The sequence below is a fragment of the Puccinia triticina genome, chromosome 15A (assembly GCF_026914185.1).
Source record: "Puccinia triticina chromosome 15A, complete sequence".
Classification (NCBI taxonomy): Eukaryota; Fungi; Basidiomycota; class Pucciniomycetes; order Pucciniales; family Pucciniaceae; genus Puccinia; species Puccinia triticina.
In genome coordinates, this window is record NC_070572.1 from 3,381,790 (window position 1) to 3,405,465 (window position 23,676).

Sequence of the window (23,676 nt, forward strand, 5' to 3'; positions counted from 1 at the left end):
GATTGCTTTCTCAAATCAAACTCCTATATCAAATCAATGAACCAATAGATTGAAATATATACCACTTTCTTGGAAAGAAATATTGCATTGTATTAATGGTGGGTGAAATGTGATTCTTCTGGAGAACATATTTCATTATTATGGATCTATCCACCCACCCACATCAAGGCTGTAAGAAAATGGACAAGAGGAAAATAGGAGATTAAGGGAAATTAAACATGAAAAATAATGCATTTTTCAACCCATTTATCCATCAAATCAGAAAGAAATATTGGAATAGGAGCTTGGAGAAAAGGAAAACTACATGGAAGGGGAATCAAGGATATCAATTAGCTCTTTAGGCAAAAGATCTTCAAGCTCTTTAGGCAAAATGTCTTCAAGCTCTTCCTCTGTGGATCCATTGATGCAAATAATATCAAAACAGGGATTGAATGTGGCAAATTTTGGTAGTCAGCATGTGATTCAAGTATCAAAGAAAAAAAATTGTGTGGTTATCCTTACCTGTGATTTCTGAATTGGTTGCAATTTGACTTAGAATGTTGTGAATGTGCTGGTATTGGTAATTCCAATTATCAATCCCATGTTCACGCGGTTCCCTCTCAAATGAAAATGGATTGGGCTCCAAAGATTCAGATTCTTGAGCATCAGGCCCTGGAGCCGGGTTTGCAATTTTCAGAGACTCATTAAGGTCATCAGCCACAGGATCCTGCGGGTTAGGACCATTCAGTTCAGTTTCCAAAATCTGATCAGGAACTGAAGCCTGGGCTTCACAAGCATTAGAACCAGCTGGTGGATCTTCTGAGAGACGGAAAGATGGCATATTCAAGTGTTCCTTGAGAGAGACAAACGCTCGTGTCTTGAAAAACTGTTCTGGTTGGCTAATTAATGCTGAAAGGTAGGTCTTTTCATTGGAAGCAACTTCTTTGTCTGCAATTGGACCACCTGATAGACTTTCTGAGAGAGGAAGATATAATAAGTTCAACAGTTTTGCTGAAGACACATTCCTCTCATTATTGGTATCAAGCTTAGACTGAGCTTGCGGGATTTTGGAAAGAGGAAAACATTCATTTCTCAAGATTTGTCTTAAAATGCCATTCCTCAGCTTCTTGACATATTCAGGTATTTTATTTACTGCTGGTGGTTGTGCTTGCTTGTCAATACTAGATCCTTGGTGTTCAGTTTCCTCAATTTTCAGAGGCTGATTAGATTCAGAAGCCAAAGGTTGAACAACAGACATAGGTTCTTTAATTGAAGTGGAAATACTTTCCGGAGAAAGATTGGGATCCAAAGTTGTGGGTTTTCCCAAAGCAGGTCCAGCTGATGGAATTCCCCAAAGAGAAAAAGGTACTGCTTTTGATGTTTCTTTTGAAGACACAGGCCTTTGGATATTCTCATCAGCTGCTGGTAACACTTTATTTAATTGTGATATATAAGGGTCATCATCTGAAGTCAGTCCTTTATTTTCATTCTCCACTCTTTTCAGAGAACTTTTAGGATCAGTTGTCACGGGTTGTGCAGTGGAGATAGGTTCCTTGTGCACTGTTGATAGACTTTCCCAAGGTTGGGTGGGATTCACATTCACGGCTCCCCCAAAAGTGGAACCGGCAGGCGGACCTGCTTTCAGAGGAGTAGATTTCATCTCAAAGAATTTTCCTAAAACCACTAGCTTCTTTCTAATACTTCCCTTCTTGACTGCTGAGGCATAGCTTTTGGTATCATTTGGAAAATTATCTTGGTGCCCAGTTGGCGTGTGTTTCAGAGCCTGAGTGGTGTCCAAAGTAACAGTTTGGACAGCAGGATTGGGTCCTTTAATTAAATGTGGCGGTTGCGAAGCCACATGGCTCCAAGCTACTGGTGCAGATTGATTAGACGAAGGTGGCAGACCATTTAATGAGTCAGGTGGAAAAGGTTCTGAATTCCCGCCCTCTTTCAGAGCAACTTTTCTTGAATCATTGAACTCTTCTACCACTTGCTTGACTGGTGAAGACTTAGCGGCTTCCTGAACAGAGGGTACATATGATTTTGAACCGACCGGCATATTTGACAGAAGCTGGTATTCTTCAGAAGTGTTTGGAAACAAAGAAGTTTGAGAAAGGTTTTCGCGCAATGGCGCTTGATGCTTCAATGCTTCCAGATAACTATTATCACCGGGCCGAGGTTCTGCCTTAGGACCAGTTGGAAGACTCATTAGAGGCGGGTATTCTGACGAGTCCTTTTGAAGCATTGGAGCTTGGTCAAGTTCCTCGTGCGGCTGTTTTTGCCGCCTCAATGCTTCTAGATAGTGAAACTTATTATCGAGAGGCTGAAGTTCTGCAGTAGGACCAACTGGAACTGGAATACTTTTCAGAGGCGGATATTCTGCAGAGTGCTTTTGAAGCAATGAAGATTGATCAAGTTCCTCGTGCGGCTGTTTTTGCTGCATCAATGCCTCTAGATAGTGATACTTATTATCTAGAGGCGGAAGTTCTGCAGTGTGGCCAACTGGAACTGGAATACTTCTCAGAGGCGGAAATTCTTTGAGATTATCTTGAGACACTGACCCCTGATCAATTCTGGAAGCTGTTGCACGGTCTTTGACTGGAAACTCAGGTTTTTGAAAGTTTTTTTGTTGTGCTTTGCCATCATTTGTGGGCTCATAAAGGGAAGGGGTAGATGCCTTGGGTGCAGCTGGCGATCCCGGGAGCTGCGTATTGATGCCAGATTTCTCTGAATATTTGAATTTGTTATTTGTCAGATAGTCTGCAAGTTGGGGTTTCTTTAAAGCTCTCCGATAATCAGATTCTGAAGCCCATGAATTATGAGTGACAGTCCCAGGTGCTTTTTCTTCGTCTTTCTGGCCCGTGAGAGGTGGAAATTCACTCGCATGAATTGTGGGAATGGACTTTGGTGCAATCTCTCCTTCCGGCGGGGAAAATTTCTTTGTAACTGGTTGATTGTGAAGCTGATCTACAATTGGCCTGGGTTTCTGAGGGTGGCGCCCCTGAAATCCTCGTGATGGATTACTGCTCCTGTACTTCATTCCATAATTTGGCAAGTAAACTTGAGTGCCTAGCGCTGTCCTTTTCTGGGAGGGCTTGTCCAAATAGCCATTTAGGTCATGTGAAGCTGCCGGTGGAATATGATGTGCAGCCGATGGAAATTGTGGATATTGTCCTGTGGGTGTCCAATGGTAGTAATGATTTGGGGATGCTTCCAACGGAAAAGGCATTGGAGCGTAATAGTATTGCCAGGGGGGTCCCTGGTTATAGTGTGAATTGAGCCATGGAGGTTGCCCATATTGTTGGGCATAGGCAAATCTCGCATCGTATGTGGGCCACACATTTTGCACCTGCGGCCCCCCTACAAAACCCAAGTCGTGATCAGGGACTGCAGGTAGGTTAAGATGGTGAAAATCAAGTGCTCTGCGGCGAAGAAGAGGGCGGTCCGTTTGAGCAGACGTTGCAGGCGGTTTGGCATAAATCGCCAAGTTTTCTCCAACCATTGTTGCACCTTCTGAAACTGCTGAAGCTGGTGCAGAGAAAACTGGAATCGTGATTGGGTGGAAAGCCCCTAATATTAAAAATGAATGTATGAAGACACGCGGAAAGCGATATAGCGCCATGTCGGATTAATCGAGTGCAGGAAAGCAGTTTATGACGGTGGCAATCACAGAACTTTCAATTGCAATTGTTCAGAGTTTTCTGGTTGATTGGAAGAAATGGGATGCTGCACCAGTTAACCATATGAAGCTTCGCCTAATACGGCCTTTTAATGACCAGGGTGGCCGCCAGATTAAAGAGCCCACATTTTGACAACAGAATAAAAGCGTCATCGCTGGCCCATCATACAAGAGCAAAATCAGGAGCTGATACAACATCCAAGCTGTGAGAACGGTGACACTGAGGCTTTAAAAGCTTTAAAAGCAGTTGCATCGTCAATACAGCATATCAGTCCAGCTTGAAACTTTGTCCTTGAAGTCTGCTCGGTGAGGCGCCTTTGTAGGCGAGGACCAGCTTCCCTCGTGGCCGCCTGTTTGTATGCTTGGCTTCTAGTTTCTGATGTCAGATTTTCAGATCTGCTTAATATTTATTTACAATGTCTTGGTGTGACCTCTTTTGACCAAGCTTGATTGGATGTGTTCGTACACCCGGGGAGTCCGTCCACGGGGAAATCACGCGGATTCCACGAGGACTCCACGTGGTGGCCGCGCGCGAGGTCGGACCAGCGGCTGTTGGTCCACCCGTTCACGGGGTCTCCACCAACTGGGCACGGCGAGGAATCCACGTGGGCTTTTGGCTCTCCGTGGATTCCCCGTGGATTTCTCGTGGCACCGACGGGATGGTCGGGTCCACGCCGGCCCCACCACACCACCGACGGCGATTCCACCGAGGAAAACCCGTGATCACAACGGGTTGGTCGAGCCCACGAGGCAGCGACACCTCGAGCGGTGGTCTCCACGTGGCTCACCGGTCCGTCACATTCACCCTTGGGGGGTGCGGTGGCTCAGTTAGCCTTGCACGGAGCGGATCAAATCCGCGGGTTATATCTGCAGCAGAATGTGGTACCGCCTGGGTACCACGCACTGCATTGCATGGGGGACATGGAGGAGAACTGGACGAGGAAAGATAAGAAAACAAATAACATAAAAAGGAAAAAAAGGAAAAAAAGAAAAAAAAAAAAAGGAAAAAAAAAAGGAAAAAAAAAGGAAAAAAAGGAAAAAAAGGAAAAAAAAGGAAAAAAAAAAAGGAAAAAAAGGAAAAAAAGGAAAAAAAAAGGAAAAAAAAAAAAGTAAAAAAGGAAAAAAAAGGAAAAAAATGGAAAAAAAGGAAAAAAAGGAAAAAAAGGAAAAAAAAGGAAAAAAAAGGAAAAAAAAGGAAAAAAAAAGAAAAAAAAAAGGAAAAAAAAAAAGGAAAAAAAGGAAAAAAAGGAAAAAAAGGAAAAAAAGGAAAAAAAGGAAAAAAAGGAAAAAAAGGAAAAAAAGGAAAAAAAGGAAAAAAAAGGAAAAAAAAGGAAAAAAAGGAAAAAAAGGAAAAAAAAGGAAAAAAAGGAAAAAAAAGGAAAAAAAGGAAAAAAAGGAAAAAAAAGGAAAAAAAGGAAAAAAAGGAAAAAAAGGAAAAAAAGGAAAAAAAGGAAAAAAAGGAAAAAAAGAAAACATGAAAACAAGATAATTAGAAGCCGTCTGCGGCACCATCTTCATCTTCATCACCCGGGGCCTCCTGGGCTCTGTCACGCAGCATCGCCTGCACTTCTTTGTCAGAGGGGAGGGCAACCGAGATGCTGGCAATCTCACGCGCCGTCTTTGCGCCATCAAAAATGTGTCGGTTGTAGTCCAAGATGAGACGGCCATACCTGATAGGTAATCACACATCAGAAGATGTTCATCATCAGAACATTTTTGTCCAATATACTGAGGAATAAAGTTGAACTTACGCCACTTTGTAGTCTTGCGACTTGTGTTGCATGGTCTCCAGGTGTTGATCGATCAGCTCCCAAGGGGATCGAACCAAGGTAGTCGTTCGATCCTGTTGATGCTGCATGTACATATGCAACCAAAGGTACGCCATGCGTACCACCAAGCTGATGCGGATTGATCGAGCCACATCGGCTCGCGTCATGAGTGCATGTTGAGGGGAAAATTCTCGCAAAACCTGATTTCTTGGCAACAAAGATTCCATCAGCCTTGGTCTTTTGGCTTTAGATTAAAGTGATAAGTGAGACTTACTGTGACAACCACATCAGTGATTTGTGGGATAGGCACAGCAATTGCCTGGGCCCCTGGCCTCGCACCGGCCATAATCTAAGAAAGGTCATTGTGATCAGCAAGTCAGTTTAAGGGATGCAGACCATGTGGAATGGTGACTGACCATCTTTGCAAGCGCGCTCTTCTCGTATTTCAGTAAATCTCGGATGAGGAGGGAGACACTATTGACAGCGTGGTCTTCATGATCAATATAACCCGCCGGGAGGTAGGTAGTCTTCCACTCGTGGTCCATTGCATCCACCTCGCCCTGCAGTCCCAGCTATCGAGTCACCCAGCTGACAGGTGGAAAGGATGTGGATTAAAGTCTGCTCACCTTCACTAATACCAGGGGGGTTTGAGGAATGAGGGCGCGGGTATCCACGGTATGAGTTTGACCATATGACTGCAGGGCTGGCATGAGGAGCTTTTGGCGAGTTTTTGCGCGAATTAAGGCCTAATTAAGTCATTCAAACACATGGGTTAGTCCTGTATATCCTAATCTTGGGTGGGTTGACGTACTCGGACATCGCGATGGTAAATAAACCCCCTACTGGGATTGACATCAACAGGGGGGATATGGACGGGGGCTGGGACATGTTCGGGCCCACGCTGGGTACCAGATTGTTTGACTCGAGCTCGGATCGATTCAAGGTACATGAGCGTAGCCAGCACACAATCAGCCTCTGACAGCTGGGCCGGGGGAGATGTGTCAGATCAAGCAAGATGAACAGAGGATGAGGACATATAACTTACGGCTGCGACTTGTCGGACCCGCTCGATCTGACCGACATCTAGGCCCAGTTCATCTGCCAGTCGTTCAACTGAAATGGTGTTATTGGGCCCGGGGGGAGTTTCATCTGGCGTCGGCTCACTGCGGTGATTTTCAGGTCCGTCTGGAACATCACTGGTGTTATCGGGCCCGGGGGGAGTTTCATCTGGTGTCGGCACACTGCGGTGATCTTCAGGTCCGTCTGGAACATCACCGGCATTATCGGGCCCGGGGTTGCTATCTTCATTCTCGCTACGCAGCATAGGGATGATAGGGGTCAGCTCTTCGTCTCGAGCCGCACCATCCAGGTCAGGATGGATTGCAGCCGATGCCCCTCGAGTTGGGCTCCTGGCTGTGTAAGGAGCCGCAGCCAGTCGGGCCGGGCTGATAGTAGCTCGCATGGGGCTGGTGACTCCTGCTGATTCGTTCAATCAGTCAGGGGAATACATAATATACATGTGTTCAATGCAGACTGACCTGTAACTGCCGGTGTTGTGCGTGCACGGAATCAAGGAGTAAAACGGCCTGTACGCAATGACAAGTTGGACATGATATCACAAATGAAGGGGTGTCAGGTCTGTATTGACGGACTGTAACTGGGTGGGGAGATCGAGCTTACCTGCCACAGATTCGTTCCTTTTATCGTGAGCGGCGAGTCTTGTCGGAGGTGGGGTTGCTTGGTGGGATGAGTTTGGCTGAGATGGTTGGAGCGATCCCCGCTGGTCGGAGCGAGCGAACCACGATCACATGAGACATTTGAAATTCTACTTGGTGATCTCGACATGATATCAACTCCCGTGATTTTGACGGATCACTCTCTCACTCCCCATTCTTTCCTCACCGGGCTCTGATCTTCTTATTGCACCTGACCGCAGAACATCTTTTTAGATTAAAGCATCACAATTTGAGCCGTGTTATCTCTGAATTAGTTTGAGTCAGATCCATTGTCTTGACATAAGCTACATGCCATGCAAAACTGCCGAGGAAATTTCAACTGAAGTCCAAAAACATCCCCCTAAACATTTATTTCACAGTCCATAGAGTTAAAAGCAAAAAATTCTAACTTTCTAATAAGTCAGTAAGATTTAACACCTCTGATTTATCTCTATTACTGCATATTTATTTTATCCAAATAAAATCCCATACACACAGACACAAAAAATTGAGATAATAGACATCCAAAAAATATTTATATTACTAACAACTTACTCATTCCATCATTTAAATCAAAGTCTGTTCATTTCTATTTGGATTATTTTATCTCCTATCTGTTCCAAAAACATCTGGAAAACCAGAAATAAATCAGGATTTGTATTTCATAAAGAAATATCCAAATGGAGGAAATAGCAGGTAAGGGCTTATTGGCTTGTTGTTATGAGGATTGGCTCTGATTCTTTGATTTGTCTCTATGGACCGGATTTGTCTCTATGGACCGGCAGGATTCACAAGGTTTGTAGATTCTCATGGGGAGGCAAGTTACCAATGTCATTACTGTCATGGCCGTAGAATGAAATCTGTCACGCAGCACTTGAACTCAGCTGCACACCTGAATGCTGTCAGGCAGAATGTTCTTTTGAGCCAATTACATCTCAGGGAGCTGACAAAAGCAAACACAAGTCCTGTGGCACAGCGGGGGCCTTCAGATATGGATTTGGACCATACCTGGCCAGCTCAAGATTCTGTTGAAACTGAACTCCACTTCCCCCAGGTGATCCAGCCTGAGTATGTCATCAGAGATGATGATGATGTAGGATTCGGCTCAGATTCATCTGGGGGGCATGAGGCCCCATCAGAGTATTCTGATGAATTTCTCTCTTGGGATATGTTTGGAGAATCAATAATTGAACAACGTGAAGAGGCCATAACTCTTGCAAAAGCACAAGACACGCGTCAAGCAGGTGGTGCACCAAAGGTCAATTGGGATCCATTCAACAGTGAGGAAGTAAGACCTACTACTTGAGATTGTGTTTCTATCATTTTACTCATGATATTTCTGCATCTTACTTTCCAGGATTTGATAGCATGCCTCATTATGGGATATTTGCACACTCTTATGTCACATGTAACATACCTCCAACTTAGGATTATCCTAAAAATGAAGAAATTAGCTCTGCCATATTGGGATGCTGTACGTAATTCAAGAGAAAGAATAAGAAAGCTCCTGAACTTTGTCAATAAGGAATCTATCAGTGTGTGGGATAATAAGATATTCCACATTAGTGTCAAAGGAATCTTGTCTAATGTAGTTAATTCTTTGACTGTAGAAGCAATGAGTATTGAGCTGATTTCATTTTCTTCCTTTTCATAGGAATTGCTGAATCCATATGTGAATGGGCATCTTGAATTTTATCCCCATGACCCATGTGGCGATCCAATTGACAGCCTTTGTCAAAGCTTCAAATGGAGAGAAGATCTACCACGTGACATCCGGGTGCAAATGGTGCACATTGAATCAAAGCATTTTTACATATATGAACCCACACAGCTGAAATCAGGTGAAGCGGTGATTCCCACCTTTTTTTACAAGGCCAAGGGGAAGTTGTATGCAAAATGCTATTCACCAGAATTTATGCCACATGAAACTGGAGATGCATTTGATATCATTATACTGGCGGATATTAAATTCACTGAAACCCAGCACCAGCGGGTTGTTGATATCAATGATTTTGACAAGGTTTATTCAGAAATCTCAGAAATTCCCATGGGAGATGGCACATACATTACAATAAAAATTGGTGATAATCTTTATGGTGAGTGCATCAATCATTATATACAACAAGCGTGATTTGGTAATTTGACCAATATTGTGTTCATAGAAGAAGATAACAGTGGAAAAAGAATCCAAATTGAACTCCCCAACCCTTGGCGGGAAAAGGCCCAAAACTGCATCATCCGACATGTACCACTTACACTCTATGCAGACGACACATCTGGTAATTGCTCCAAACAATGGAACAAACATATATCATATTATTTCACTTTGTCAGGACTACATCCACACTGGTCAAATCAGGAGTACAATTGTCAATTCGTGGCAACCTCCAATGTAGCAAGTTGCTTGGAGTTGGCAGATCCAATTATTGAGGAAATTAAGTAAGTTGTTCATTAATTTTCCATTTAAAAATCATGATCAGCATCATGTTGACACTTGTGGAATTACTTATTATTCCTTCCAGTGATATGAGCATCAATGGCCATTTTGCTTATGATAGCATACTGAATCAGAGGGTACTAATTATGAGTTTTGTACTAGTAGCGCTTGGGGACTCTCCAATGCATGCAGAAATGACCAGTACACCCATGCCCGCAAAAGCCAATAGTCCTTGCCGTATGTGTCAACTTTCGGTGGTAAGGAAGGAGGATAAGTCACTCGTGGCTTATGTGAAAGATTTTTTCCGATTGACCACAGGGGGACATGTGGTAAGTAGTTCAGTAAATTCATTTTTAGTATGCATGGATGTGACCTGACAATCACCTTCAAGCCCCCCCCTCCACGCAAGTGGGAAGAAACAATATCATCCATAAAGAAATGTTGGCAAGAATCCAAAGATGAAGCCAAGACCGCATACGATGACAAAACCAAAGCAAAAGGTCTTAAGGACAACATAAATGTGGAATTTGTTGAGAGATACCACCAGAGAAATAAGCCAGGTCAAAAAGAAGAGATAGAAGCCATAGAGAAAGAGTGCCCAGACAGGCTGTATAATCGTTTCTACACTTTGAAGGGTGAGCCTCTCTGATGAAAATTTACATCTGTTTGATACTGATAGCCTCCAAATTTGGAACAGGATTTGATGGATGTAAAGATACGCCTGTAGAGATCTTGCATGTATTACAGCTTGGAATCATTCGATACCTTCTGCGTGACTTCATGGAAGGCCTTGGGGAGGCAGACAGACGGAAATTGGAGGGAAAATGGGAGTCTTTCAACAAAGGCGCACTAAATATTCCTTCTTTGAGGGGGGTGTTTATGGTCACCCACTACAAGAGTTTCATTGGAAAGCATATGAAGATTGTGGTTCAAGCTGCCCCGTTTGTCTTCTTTCCATTTATGAACAGGCAGCAAAGGGATATATGGATGTCGTTGTGTTACCTGTGTACATATGTATACCAAACAAAAATCGACAACATGGAAACATACATTGAAGATCTGCAACATCATATTGATATATTCCTGTATCATATCTTGAGAATGAATGCACAGTGGGTCAATAAAGCTAAATTTCATATGCTCCTCCATCTTCCCAAATCGGTCAGGCGGTTTGGTCCACCTAGCTTGTTTTCATCTGAGAAATTTGAATCATACAATGGAATAATGAGGAATGCTTCAATTCATTCCAACCGTCAAGCCCCAGGGAGGGACATAGCAAACACCTTCTCAAATTATCAAGCAATGAGGCTCATACTGTCTGGTGTTTTGCTCTATAATTATGTCAAGAGGTATTATTTCCGACCTTCAAAGGAGATCACTCATATATTTAAATTCAATAAAGAGGTACAAAAACTCATGGGGATTGACCTTTCAGAACCCATAAGGTATCCAATATTGTACAATGAAGCAGTGCCTCAAAATGAAGTGGCTATTCCAAGTTTCCTTTATGAGAATTTCCCGGAAATAAAGTGGAAAAGGGTAACAAGTATCAAAACTGGAGAGCATGATATAGTCCAGACAGGCATTTTTGTATTGGTAAGTATGAAATTTGTAGTATGAAGATGAACAACATATACTTATCAATCCAATGGCACATGTAGATACGCAGACCCAAGAAATATCCAATTGTTGGATATGTGATTTCAATTTGGCAAGCAGAACATTCATCAAGTACCTTTTTTGTAGAATTCCACACTTACAAATCATCTGGAGTCCATGCTTTTTATCAAATGCGGGAATACCAGGGCACAAATACATATCTCTATGTCAGAGCTGTGGTGAGTCAACCAATTTGTGTGGCTTTCAAATCACATATATATTCTACAAATCTGACCGAGAATTTGTGTGAAAGGATGTAATTTGTTGTCTCAATTTCCAGCATAACTGCAATGACGCAGGGTGCCAGGTAGTTCATGAGAAAACAGACAGAGTAGGTAGGCAAGAAGGCCAAACCTCCAAGTATAATGTCAAGCATGACCACAGCCAAAATCATAGTTATATACTTAATGCATGTTCATTAAGATCAATGATATACCACAGGAATGAATCCAGGTTGTCATTTCCACGAGTTACAGCAGATGAATGGGAAGATGCCACCAGAAGAGGCATGGAAACGTGGAACAATAAACCTTATCAGCCAAACACAAAAACCAAAAACCCAGCCCAAAAAAAGGGGAACCCCTTGTTAAATGGACAGGTCCCTCAGACAACCTCAAAAACACCCCCCCAAAAAGATTTGACATCTCTCATAAGTCATCAGAATTTTCAACCTCAGATGAACACATCTTATTCAGTAGCAGCCCCTCAAACCAAACAATTTGTTCAGAATCCTAGTAAATCACAGATAAAGATTAATGCCAGTATTCAAGGGCTCCAAGCTCCCCCCGCGCCACTCATTCACAGTGGGCATGATTCACATTATCCAGGTAGTCAGATGCAGCACAGCCTACTAGGAAACTACTCTCAAAATGCACCACTCCACACTCAAAAAAGAATGGGTGCAAGCATTCCAAATTCTCCTGGTTTTAATGAATCATATTCTCCCCAAACAATTATGCAGCATTATCAAAATGCACCACTCCACACTCAAAAAAGAATGAGCGTTGAAAATTCTCCTGGTTTAAATGGATCATATTCCCCCCAATCAATTATGCATATTCAGTGTATCCCTTCAAACTTATCCACAAAGTACAGCCAATCAGAAACTGCTAAGAGAAGAAAAAGCATCTCTGATTCAGTATCTGTGTTGAATCCAATATCCATCAACCATCATTCTTTGTACAATTCATTACGTGGTCCAATCTCCAAGTCCATTGACCCAGACTATCAGAGGTATTAACACCCAAAACTTTCTCAAATCAGCTAGTTAAAGGAGAGGAAGCAAACCAAGGAAATAATAAAATATTCAATTCCTCAACATCAACACCCAAGACTTTCTCAAGTCATAGAACACTTTCAGACTCTTTTCATTTAGGACCAAAACCTCATCCACCTGATATGAGAGATGACTACATATGGGAAATTCCAACCCCAATCCAGCCGTGGGTGAAACAAATTTTTAATGTTAAAGGAGATGGGCACTGTGGATTCAGGTCTGTAGCATTCCTTTTGGGAAGAGGAGAAGAAGACTATATGAACATACGGCATGAGCTATCAGAAGAGTTGAAGAACAGGAGAGTCTTTTACCAAAAATCCAACCCTTTCTACACTGTTGAAGAACATTTAAAGATTTTGAATGCGCCGTCTCCTGAACCATGTGGGGTGGAATATTGGATGACAATGCCAGGAATGGGAAAAATTATTTCAAATACATATCAGACCCCAGTTTGTTTCTATTCGCCATATGAAAGTACATCATTTTTCCCGGACTTTGTTCTACCAAATGACAATCAGCCAATTACATTTGCTTTGATTCCATCAAAGGCACATTTTGTTGCTATCACATTCGTAGATAAGGATCATTTACTAGTCCCAACACCAGCTGGATATGTGGGAGAGACAATTTCAGAAGCACAATTAGCCTGGCGGCAAAAGCTAAGCACACCCTAGTGTGCAAAGATGGGGGAGCTTTTGAAAAGACCATCAACACTGTGAAGAAGGAATATGATAGAGTGGTGGCAAAATGTGAATTTTTACATGGTAGAGTGGTAGAACAACGTGAATATTTGAAACAATTGCAGAAAAAGAAATGAATGCAATGCCTGATACAGTAAGCAATCAAGACTGTGTAGTTGATTTCTGAGTTAGTCTTATTGTTTGATCTATAATTATCAAATAGGAGCAGAGTAGCCTAATAAGATAACCAAACAGTTGACAGGTGTTTTTATGAAAAAGTATATGATTTTTTTGAGAAAATATGATGTGAATCTTATAATAACAATGTTTGGAGTCCATCTGCCACATCAGTTCAGAGTGCCTCCTCCCCAGCTTAGAGTGCCTCCTCCCCAGCTTAGAGTGCCTCCTCCCCAGCTTAGAGTGCCTCCTCCCCAGCTTAGAGTGCCTCCTCCCCAGCTTAGAGTGCCTCCTCCCCAGCTTACAGTGCCTCTGCCACAGCTTAAATTTGACCTCAATTGGACACTCACTAGCAGTTTTAGAGTAAGATATATAAATATATATATTACTGAGTAGTTGAAATAGAGACACAAGTAATCTAAGAGCCAGTGTAGAGTGAAAAAACAAGTGTTCATTCATTGGTTTATCATTCCATGGAGTAGTGGATAGAAAGGAGAAAAGTGGAAAATAAAAGCTTTGAAACAACTATTTTGAGCGGCGGGGTCTTGGTGTCGGTGGAGGAGGATAGTTGGGTGTTCGGGCCCGCTTCCTGAGGGCGCTGTTTGAATCCCTGACGACATCCGCATCATCTTCGACTCGGATTGGCCGTTTTTCTGGACCCTGACGAACAGTTCGTATTCGATACTGATCGATATCTTTCCATCGGTCGATCTGGTCGAAGCGGGGTGGTGATGGTGGCTGGGTCTGCAGGATGACACATGATTGTTGAGTGGGAGGGCTGCTAGTTGTTGTGGGACTTAAGAGGGACTTGAGAACAAACACACAAGTCTCGCCTCTCACGGCTCGAAAGGATTGACGTGGAACCCACGAACGCCATGGAATTGTTCCCATCGGCTCCACCGGGCATCCAAGCAACGGCCGTGGATTCCCCATCTGTGGGAACCACGAGGATGCGCTGTTTTACACAGTTGTCGGCTCCACCGTGATTCTATCACGAGGAGATCCCAGGAGGGTGCAGTTGTCGGCTCCACTGTGATTCTATCACGAGGAGATCCCAGGAGGGTGGAGCCGACTGGATATCACATCGTCACCACCCATTTTCGACGGGGTGGTGATGGCGACGTGGGGCGCAGTGAATTCCACGCGGTTTTCACGGAACCGGTGTCACGCGTCGTATCCTCAATCTCGCTCGCCAGGAAGTACCCCCGGCGTGTACGTGGAGGTGCTGTTAACAGTGTCACCGGCTGATGTTTCGCTACGAGTACAAATACCTCGATCAACAAACCTGTATTGTGCTCTTGTCGAGAGCCTGGGTCGAGCGAGGTTCCATTGGAGATCTGGCTTCACTGTATCCACGGCAAGGCTACGTGTCACAACTGGCTCAAGTCAGATAATTGTGGCATGACGTTCGTTTGCGAGTCCTGAATCACCATATTGTGGATCTCGTCCTCGACCCTCGATGGGGATTTCGCCTGGACGTTGTATTACACATGGGAGAGGCCGGGAACGGGGGCCAGCCTACCTGCGACCCCGCACGCGCCTCTCGGAAAGAAACAACCACCAAGAACAATACTATGGCCAACGAACGACGCAACTCATACCGGGACGGGGGCTCAGCTGAGGGGAACGACGTCCTGGTGGGCAGGAGTGGAATCAAGATCGATGAAAATGATGAGCCCGCTGCCCGGGCCTCCTGGAACGCGCTGCACAGCTTTCTTCAACCAGTTTGGCCAGTCCCTGAACACTATGCGCCTCTGTCATCCCCTCCCCAGCATGTCGTTCAGGCTTTTGCTCATGTGATAGAGATGAACGCTCAGGAGGAGCTGTTTGATTGGTACAAAGGTGGGATTCCCTCTGCATTCTATTGCTCTCTTCAAGGCTGCTTTATTGTCATTGACATAATGATCTTTGGATTTCGAACCAGGTCAGATCTGTCGCTGCTTCAAGAATGTCAAGAATGAGACAGTAGGAATTGCTGCTGCACACGAGAAAGTCGGTTCCGATTCGGTCCCTCAATTTTTTTACGAGGGCGGACATTCAAGTTGACTCAATTATTCCTGATCCGCCCAGCATTCCCCAGCTCATCAGCTCGTTTTTCAGCTTGTCGAAAGATGGCACGTCATCTTTTTGACTTGGTACGACCCGCTGCGCGTTTTGACACCCGAGTTTGTACTCATTCCCTTCTTGCTACCTTATCAACATGGCTCATACGCACCGTTTTTTTTTTTCTTGACATCTGTACAGAGATGCATCAGCTTCTAGCCTCTACTCGAAATATTTCTATACTCTTTTGCTTTCATGCATTCCGGATTCCTTTCCTGCCGCGATCAAGAAGCTCTTTGCATTGGACTTCACTACCTCTTCGTCTTTGCTTTTCAGACCCACATCGACCTATCCTTTTTCTTCGCTGCTTGGTCAGCTGACTAAATTAGGCCTGCTCAAGCGATTTCAACCTATTCTCTTCTCGGTCGGATATGATGCCATCGACGAACGAATCGAAACGGTCTGTCGTGGCGAATGGCTCGAATCATCGAGTGCCTCTCTGGAAGGAATGATCGGATGGTTTCGTCAAGAAATTGGAGTCTGGTTACTTAAAGTTCTGGAAGCTGCAGATCAGTGTATGACCCCGTCATCCGACCAACCTGACATGGGCCGTGTGATAGAAATCGTGCGTCCCGCCATGTCACGATTTGAATATCATATTTATAAAAGCTTGTCAGAGCTCAGGTTGGCATCACTCATGATTGAAGTCACTCCATCAGAGACATATCGATGTAAAAAAAACTGACAAACATTGATTCCAATGCATATAGGATCAATGAATTGTTTGATATCATTGTCGACTTTCCAGAAACAATGCCCGTACTACAGGACCTAAAGGTCAGTTAAGTGATACTGCTGATTGAACCTGGCATATTCGGTGCTTGCGACTATCATCCTTCAAAATCACAGTTGGTGATCTCACACTTGTGAATTTATACAGATCTGCTTAAATAAAACGGATCAGCGCGCTTACTTGGTACACAAACTACGTGCAGCAAATACTCGAAGGCTTTTACATCCAGGAGCTGATACCCAGGATATAATTACTCAGTATATCTCGCTCATGAAAGCACTGCGTGTGTTGGATCCTCCTGGGGTTTTATTAAGTTGTGTTGCCCAGCCGGTTCGAGTTTATTTGAGGTTAGCGGGTCCCTCTTGACTACGGCTCTAACCTGGGAATTTTTTCTTGATGCTGTTTGTACTGTCTTGTAGGAATCGTGAAGATACGATTCGCTGCATCGTGACCTCTCTCGTGGAGCCTGGTCATTCACTGGGAGATGAATTAGATCAAATCCCAGATAACGATAACGCCGCTCAAGGATTGAGTTCAGGCCTACCAATTCAAGAAGAGAATGACTACCAGCTCACAGACTGGATGCCTGACCCCGTTGACGCCCCCATTGGCTACAAGAGCCTACTGAAAGATGATGTGATTGAAAGCCTTGTTAGCATTTATGAAAATCGGGATGGATTTGTCAAGGAGCTACAAACCCTTTTGGCCAGTCGGCTGCTAGCTGTGAAAGGGTTTGATGTGACCCAAGAGGTAGGCACCTTTTGCCATTAGTATTATCTTAGTGAGACAAGTTTTGAATCGACTTAATGTTCGTCCATAGCTCACTCGGATCGAAATACTGAAAGGAAAGTTTGGGGAGGCAAATTTGCAACCTTGTGATATCATGCTGAAAGATCTTTCAGATTCAAAGCGAATTGATACAGCAGTCCATGAAATCATTCCAAAGGTAAAGCTTATGACACGTTGCTGCCGAGCGCCATAATCACGCATGCAAAGTACTGACCGCCAACATCACATTTTTGACAATGTTCCGAAGGCACCAATCCATCCGATCATCATCTCCCGATTATTTTGGCCCAATCTGGCATCCTCCGCATTTAGGTTCTCTCCTCGGCTGGTGGAGTTGAGTCACAACCTATCTCTCCCTTCAATGTCACTTTAGCCTTCTAACAATCACATTGAGTTCAGGTTATTGAAAGCGTTCGAACAGACATACACGTCTCAAAAAGTAGATCGACGACTCAGATGGTTACCTCAATTGGGTAGTGTTGAAATAGATGTTGAACTTGAAGACAGAACCCTCAGTTTGGAGGTGACGACACTTCAGGCTTCAGTAATTGAACTATTTGGAACATCTGGTGAGCCGAGCAACACTACTGCACAATTTAGAAGGGAGGATTGACTACAAAGATTCAAATAATCTTCCACGCAGATACATGGACGTTTGCTCAACTCAGAAGCACACTGAGAATTCAGACCGATCTCGTCTCGCTCCGAAACGCATTATACTTTTGGTCTAATCAAGAGGTCTTGAAGGAAGTTGAATCTGGAATCTGGAAGCTCTTTGAGACTCGTGAGAGCTATAAATCATCTTCCATTAGGCCGGCTCGAGCTTTGACTTGACAAGGATCCATTTTTTCCCTGGCATGTCTAATTACACCTTATAATCATTTCTTCCTTTCTGATCATCGAGCACCCCGCGGCTGATGCTGAAGAAGATTCCGTGCATAACACAATGTTGGGTGTGTGCTGTAACTCTTTTCTATCCTAGATAACCTCATTATGTTGTTAGAACAGAGCTCGGGGTTACAATTACAGCGGTCAACAGGAGCTTTATGGAAGGCCTGGTTCTCATGGGAGGATTGGGAGGTTTTTGCTGCGCACTCCCCTTTAGCAACACTGCAGCTTTAGTGGCAAGACCGATATTTCTTCCCGGTGTCTTTTGGTACCCTCCCATCCTGGCTTCATTTGTCATGGATGGAAGACCATTGGGTTATCTGAGGATGTGGTTGGTTGAGGTGACACCTGTGATTTCCATTTTGGATTGTCCTCGGATGGCCTTTCGTCAGGACCAGGAGTCTTGAGTAGTGCTACATCAATCCCTTTGGCATCTGAGCTTTGAAAAAGAGACTTGGAAAAACAACTCCCAAAAGTTGGGAAAACAACCAAACTTGTCTAAGTCCCTCCTGGGCGCGAAGCGCCCGCCTGGGCACACCCTGCCCAACATTATTATCCACTGGGTGGTTGTGTGTATTTTACATGATTTTTACAAACAAAAAGGACCTCAGAAGCCCAACCATGACACGTGAGCATGCACATTTTAGACACAAGCCTCTCCCGCACTTTGTGCGGTCGACAGAGAGGCTGTACACGCTTGTGGCAAGAGCTGCTGTGCTTCTGCTAGATGGCAGTTTAGCGTAGGGTAGCAGCCCGCCATTGATGTTCCCCTCACTTAACACAGGGCTGATAAATGTGAAAAGCCCTGCATATATAAATAGCTGGTAGATGATTGCATGAATAAAAAGGAAATGTTTAGAGTGGAGGAAAAGGATGTAAGTTCAAGATCACAATTGAATGTGTATCCTTTAGATCAGAAAGGCTATTTGATTTAGAATATTTGTCTCAAGTTGGAGTTTAATAACATTGACTGTGGGGCCATTTGAAATAACCTTTTTATTTTGGATTTTAACATAACCAACTATTGGGGCCATTTGAAATAGCCTTTTTATTTTGAATTCTATTTTAAGATGCTAATATATTGCTGTGTCAATTCAAGGCCTGTATTCAAAGAGGGGGACTGAGAGTAGGGAATGGAGCAGCTTGAGCTGGGATTTGCAGCAGCGAAGCCGCCTTGGCCTCTAGTTAGAATATGTAAGGGGTGTGCAGCAGGCTTAGTAGCAATGGTGAAACAATACAATACAAGACTGGTATTGGTTTTTTTTTTTTGATACATCAGAATTCAATAGCATGTATTTATGGTGTTCAAAGTTGATTTATGCATGCATAAATCATAAATTCATAAAAAAAATTTTTGCAGGAGAACACAGGAACCAGGAAAGCGCAGCCAGAACACAGTAACAAAAATCAATTCAACACCATGGGATTCATACATTTTTTAAAGAGGTTTTTCTTCATTTCTTTCAAACTTTTCCCGCATGTTTAGGATAAGATAGCACTGAGAAGTACCTTATTTGCCCTTGAAGCGTACATGTGCCCATCTTTTCAGATTGAGTATATCATGTTTGGTTGTGAGCCAAAGTGGCTTGGAACATTCATACATTTTGGTTACTATGTTCTGGCCGCGCATTCCTGGGTCCTGAACACACAAGTTTGATTATGTAATACCACTGAAATTGTTTTATGAATTTATGATTTACACTATGGAGAAAACTTGAGAAACTGATGTCAGTACACAAGCAGTTATCATGTTAGTACTTTGATCAGTACAGTGGGTAGACAATTGTATACACCACACCATTTTTGGACCATCAAAACTCAACCAACCAAATTCAAGTCACAATTACTGGTGAGATGGTTCAAAACAGTCTTCAAAGCACAAATATGAAAAAATAAAAACAAAAACAAAAATCATGTAATTTACAAAAAAGGATGTACTTTGCGCACTGCAAAAAACTCATTGCGCACTGTGGGGGTTGGCAAATCAACGTTGCGGCCACAGTGCGCGGTAGCTCAAAACGCTTCGCGCACTGCAAACCCAAAACTTTGAAATTCTCACTTTCTTTTCTGCCAGCCGGCAGAGGGGATTTTTCTTGCTCCTCCATCAAATTCTTGAAGGATTTGGAGCCCTAAGCTGGACACAAAAAAAGGATGAAAAAGAAACACAAAAAATAACCTGAGCGCAGGCTCCTGCTCCCCTGGGAGCGCTCCTCCGGGGCTTTCAGCCTGCCAAATACTCACGGATCGGGTACACAGCCCCTCAAAAACAAAGTTTGGGGGCAGAAGCTCCAGCTGCCGTACCAATGGCCGGCACAGCCCGGTCATTGAGCAGCGTCTACACACTGGATCCCCCAATGACCGGCCAGGTGCAGTGAAGATTACCGGTCATCAAGGGGAATATGTACTCCTCTCAATGACCGGGTCGCTCTGGTCATTGGAAGGAGCACATACTAATAAGCTGCAACCAATACTATACTATACATGTATTGGCCAATACCAGGTATAGTATTGGCTCTTCAATACAAAGTATCAGAGATACATGTATTGGTTTGGTTTTCCAATACAATACCAATATATTTTATTGGCAATCCAATTATGGTATTCAAAATTGTAGAGAATGTCAAACAGTACCCGTTTGGCGGTACCCGGCACCCGCGGGCGGGTACCGCCCGCACCCGCCAGGCGGTGCCGGATGCGGTGCCGGGTGCCCTTTTTTTTGGAAAAAGCGGTGCGATATTTTATGTAAACAGTGGCATATGCAATTTTGAATGCCATAAATTTCAAGTATCTGAATACCAATACATTGTAGATACTGTCACCCTGGGCAAATCAGGGTCATGAGAGCTGTACAGGTTGCATGGTCCTGTGTGCATGTCAGGTCATGCAGGTCCTGTCACATATACATGACAAGCTGTCCAGATCATGACATGCAGCTCAAATCTCCAACATGTCACATGCACAGTGACTGTGCAGAGGCTTTTGCAGACCTGTCAGCTACAGATCACATACATGAAAGCCAGTCCTGCAAATGATGCATGACACAGGGCGCGGGAATTTTTTATGTGACATGCAGGACTGTGCAACCTGTATGCCTGTCATGACCCCGGTTTGCCCGGGGTGTGTATCACAGGGATCTATTTGGGATTAATAAAGTGGAATTCTGTGGACCAAAATCCAAAATTTCACCAAAATTTCCCTTGAATTGAACCCACAACCTCGGCATGCCCAGAAAATTGAGGCAGACATAACCAACATGGCCAATGCACATGCTGCTTGGCCGCGTTGTTTGCCCTTCACACAGACATCGTCAACGCCGGGTCTCCATCCTGCCGGGCAGGCTACTCAACTGTGCTTGTGCCTGGTCGGGCGGGAGAGGAGGCTCAGTTTTGTCTGGGTGGGATGTGGAATCGGTGGGAGGGACATACCTTGGCGTGTCCTCGGACCATCCCTTCGGTGCTTGGGCGATGTGGTGGTGTGGTGGAGTGTTGGCGGGAAGTGGGTTGGTGGCGGGAAGGGGGCGGGGGCTGGGCGGAGACGCGCGGCCACCAACCACGACCACCACGCCACTCGACCCAGCAACCACCACAGAAGCACGAGGATGGCCGCAAGGACGAGTCGCAGGCCGGCCCACGACGCCGACAAGCCGGTGAGAGACACCGACCTCGACGCGGCGCTGGCCCGGTTCTCGGCCGTCTCGAAGAACTACCTGCACGAGTTGAGTGTCTCCGCCCCTCCTCCCTTCGCCCGGCCAGAGACTGACGGGGCCGTCCACAGCGACTATGCGGCCTTGTTCGTGCCCGCAAGCCTCTCGAGCCGCGAGCGGGCCCGGCCACCATGGGTGAACATCGGCACCCACCAGCGCACATACATGATCGACGAGCTGGTCGACCGCTTCCTCCTCGGAACCGCCGCAGAAGGGCCGCAAGTGGTGTCGCTGGGCGCAGGCAGCGACAGCCGCTTCTGTCGCCTCCGCTCCCGGCTCGCCGCCCGGTGGGCACCGCTGGCCCGCTGGGTCGAGACCGACCTCGAGTCGACCGTGCGCCAGAAGATCCGGACGATCGCCGCACACGACTCACTCCGGGGTCTGTGTGTGGCCGCTACTCGCTTGATCCTTCCGCAACAACAACGCCTCCGGCTGATGGCCGGCCTGGTGAGTGGAGCTGCTCTCTCTCTCCCCAGACAAGAAGAAAGACGGTAATATCGGAGAATCGGGCAGGGCAGATGGCCCGCCGACGGAGCTCCATGGCGCCCATTACACGCTGCTCTCGGCCGACCTGCGTCGGCCAGCGGAGCTCGTCGCGAAGCTCAGCGCGTCTGCTCCGACCGCCGACGCCGCCCCGGTCCTGCGCGCCTCCGCCCCCACGCTCATTAACACCTCGATGACCGGCCAGTTGACTGGTCATCGAGGTACAGACCTTACATCTTGATGACCGGACAGCTTGCTGGTCATTGAGGTACACAAAAAACACCTCGATGACCGGCCAGACTGGTCAGCAAGGTACACATGTATACACCTTGATTACTGGCCGTCTGACGGATCATTGAGGTGCATGCCTTGATGAGCGTCTATCCCGGTCGTTGACAGCAACAACTGTGTACCTTGATGACCGGCCAGCTGGCCAGTCATTGAGGTGCTGCCTTGATGGGCTGTCTGACTGATCATCGAGGTGCTGCCTTGATGACTGGCCGTCTGACCAATCATCAAGGTGCATGCCTTGATGAACGGCTATCCCGGTCGTCAAGAGCAACAACATCCCCTTGATGGCCGGACTGTTCCGTTCATCAAGAGGGGTACCTATTCCCAGGTACTCCCTCAATGGCCGTTTCGTAATCGGTCAGTGCCGGTCATTGATGTGTACTTTGAGACTGGCCATTTGACTGGTGATTGAGGACTCAATGACCAGCCAGGTGGCCCATGTAGGTCTATGATGACCTGTATGACCTGGCCATCCACAAGTTTCCAGGTTATCTTGCTGGCTAAGACCTGCCTCTGTCATGCATCTGTATGCTGCTGAGGTTAGGGGGTTCAATCCTGGGTGAATTTGTGCTAAAATTTTGAGTTTGGTACTTTCCAATCCCATTTCTCAGATACAGTATTGGTATAGGGCTGTATTGTATTAGAGACCTGGGATGAGACACATGTATAGTATCAGATTGTTGATACATATGCAACCAATAGCACTGTTCACGTAAGAAATCTATGACCATGGTGAGAGATATACATCAGCATACTTTCCCAGCCAAATTGGCTGGCACAATGGGATAAACTTTATTTCAATCTTGCTGATGTTTAGCTTATGTGAACAGTGCTAATACTATACTTGTATATTGGGAAACCCAATACAATACCAATACCAAATATCAGGATGTATTGCAATACAATACAGCCCAATACCAACACCTGTATTGTATTGGTTGCAGCGTTGGGACTATCCCAAGGCGGTGGAAGGCATACTCCAGAAGATTTCTGATCTCTTGTTGACAATCACGGTTGCAGAGCTATGTGCCGTCGCACCAGCTATTGCTGATGGGATGAAGCATTGGGTCTCAAAGCGCTGCGTGGAAGTCAACTCGGAGGAGCTGAAGGTCCATTCCGGGACGCTTTTGGAAGAGTCCCTGCCTCAAGAGGAAGAAAACCGGCTGTATTCCTGTCCATTGGGGTATTTACCCTGCTTTCTCGGAGAAGATGAAGGCAATGCGGCCCCTTTAGTAGATTCAGGATCTCAGCTGAATTTGATCTTGGATGCAAAGGCATCAAAGCTTAATCTAAGCCCCCGCGTCAACTTCAGCTC

At 45.1% G+C, this 23,676-nt stretch overlaps 5 protein-coding genes across 5 annotated transcripts; 2 read left to right on the forward strand and 3 right to left on the reverse strand.

Annotated features, from left to right (window-relative positions):
• Positions 1–300: 300 nt before the first annotated feature.
• Positions 301–3,208, reverse strand: PtA15_15A320 (uncharacterized protein; the record flags this gene model as incomplete). Its single annotated transcript, XM_053163515.1, has 2 exons — positions 301–389; positions 502–3,208. The coding sequence occupies 2 exons, from the start codon at positions 3,206–3,208 to the stop codon at positions 301–303; spliced, it is 2,796 nt and encodes a 931-aa protein (XP_053027482.1).
• Positions 3,209–6,214: 3,006 nt separating this feature from the next.
• On the reverse strand, positions 6,215–6,889 carry PtA15_15A321 (uncharacterized protein; the record flags this gene model as incomplete). Its single annotated transcript, XM_053163516.1, has 2 exons — positions 6,215–6,409; positions 6,473–6,889. 2 exons carry the CDS (start codon positions 6,887–6,889, stop codon positions 6,215–6,217), a joined length of 612 nt encoding a protein of 203 aa, XP_053027483.1.
• A 7,007-nt stretch (positions 6,890–13,896) lies between these two features.
• On the reverse strand, positions 13,897–14,248 carry PtA15_15A322 (uncharacterized protein; the record flags this gene model as incomplete). The annotated part of the gene is made up of 2 exons (XM_053163517.1): positions 13,897–14,178; positions 14,240–14,248. The coding sequence occupies 2 exons, from the start codon at positions 14,246–14,248 to the stop codon at positions 13,897–13,899; spliced, it is 291 nt and encodes a 96-aa protein (XP_053027484.1).
• Positions 14,249–14,861: 613 nt separating this feature from the next.
• PtA15_15A323 (uncharacterized protein) lies at positions 14,862–17,830 on the forward strand (the record flags this gene model as incomplete). Its single annotated transcript, XM_053163518.1, has 11 exons — positions 14,862–15,213; positions 15,296–15,363; positions 15,442–15,536; positions 15,616–16,098; positions 16,185–16,251; positions 16,355–16,554; positions 16,627–16,957; positions 17,028–17,153; positions 17,244–17,329; positions 17,396–17,565; positions 17,640–17,830. The coding sequence occupies 11 exons, from the start codon at positions 14,862–14,864 to the stop codon at positions 17,828–17,830; spliced, it is 2,169 nt and encodes a 722-aa protein (XP_053027485.1).
• A 3,652-nt stretch (positions 17,831–21,482) lies between these two features.
• Positions 21,483–22,082, forward strand: PtA15_15A324 (uncharacterized protein; the record flags this gene model as incomplete). The annotated part of the gene is made up of 1 exon (XM_053163519.1): positions 21,483–22,082. The coding sequence occupies one exon, from the start codon at positions 21,483–21,485 to the stop codon at positions 22,080–22,082; it is 600 nt and encodes a 199-aa protein (XP_053027486.1).
• Between the last annotated feature and the right edge of the window lie 1,594 nt (positions 22,083–23,676).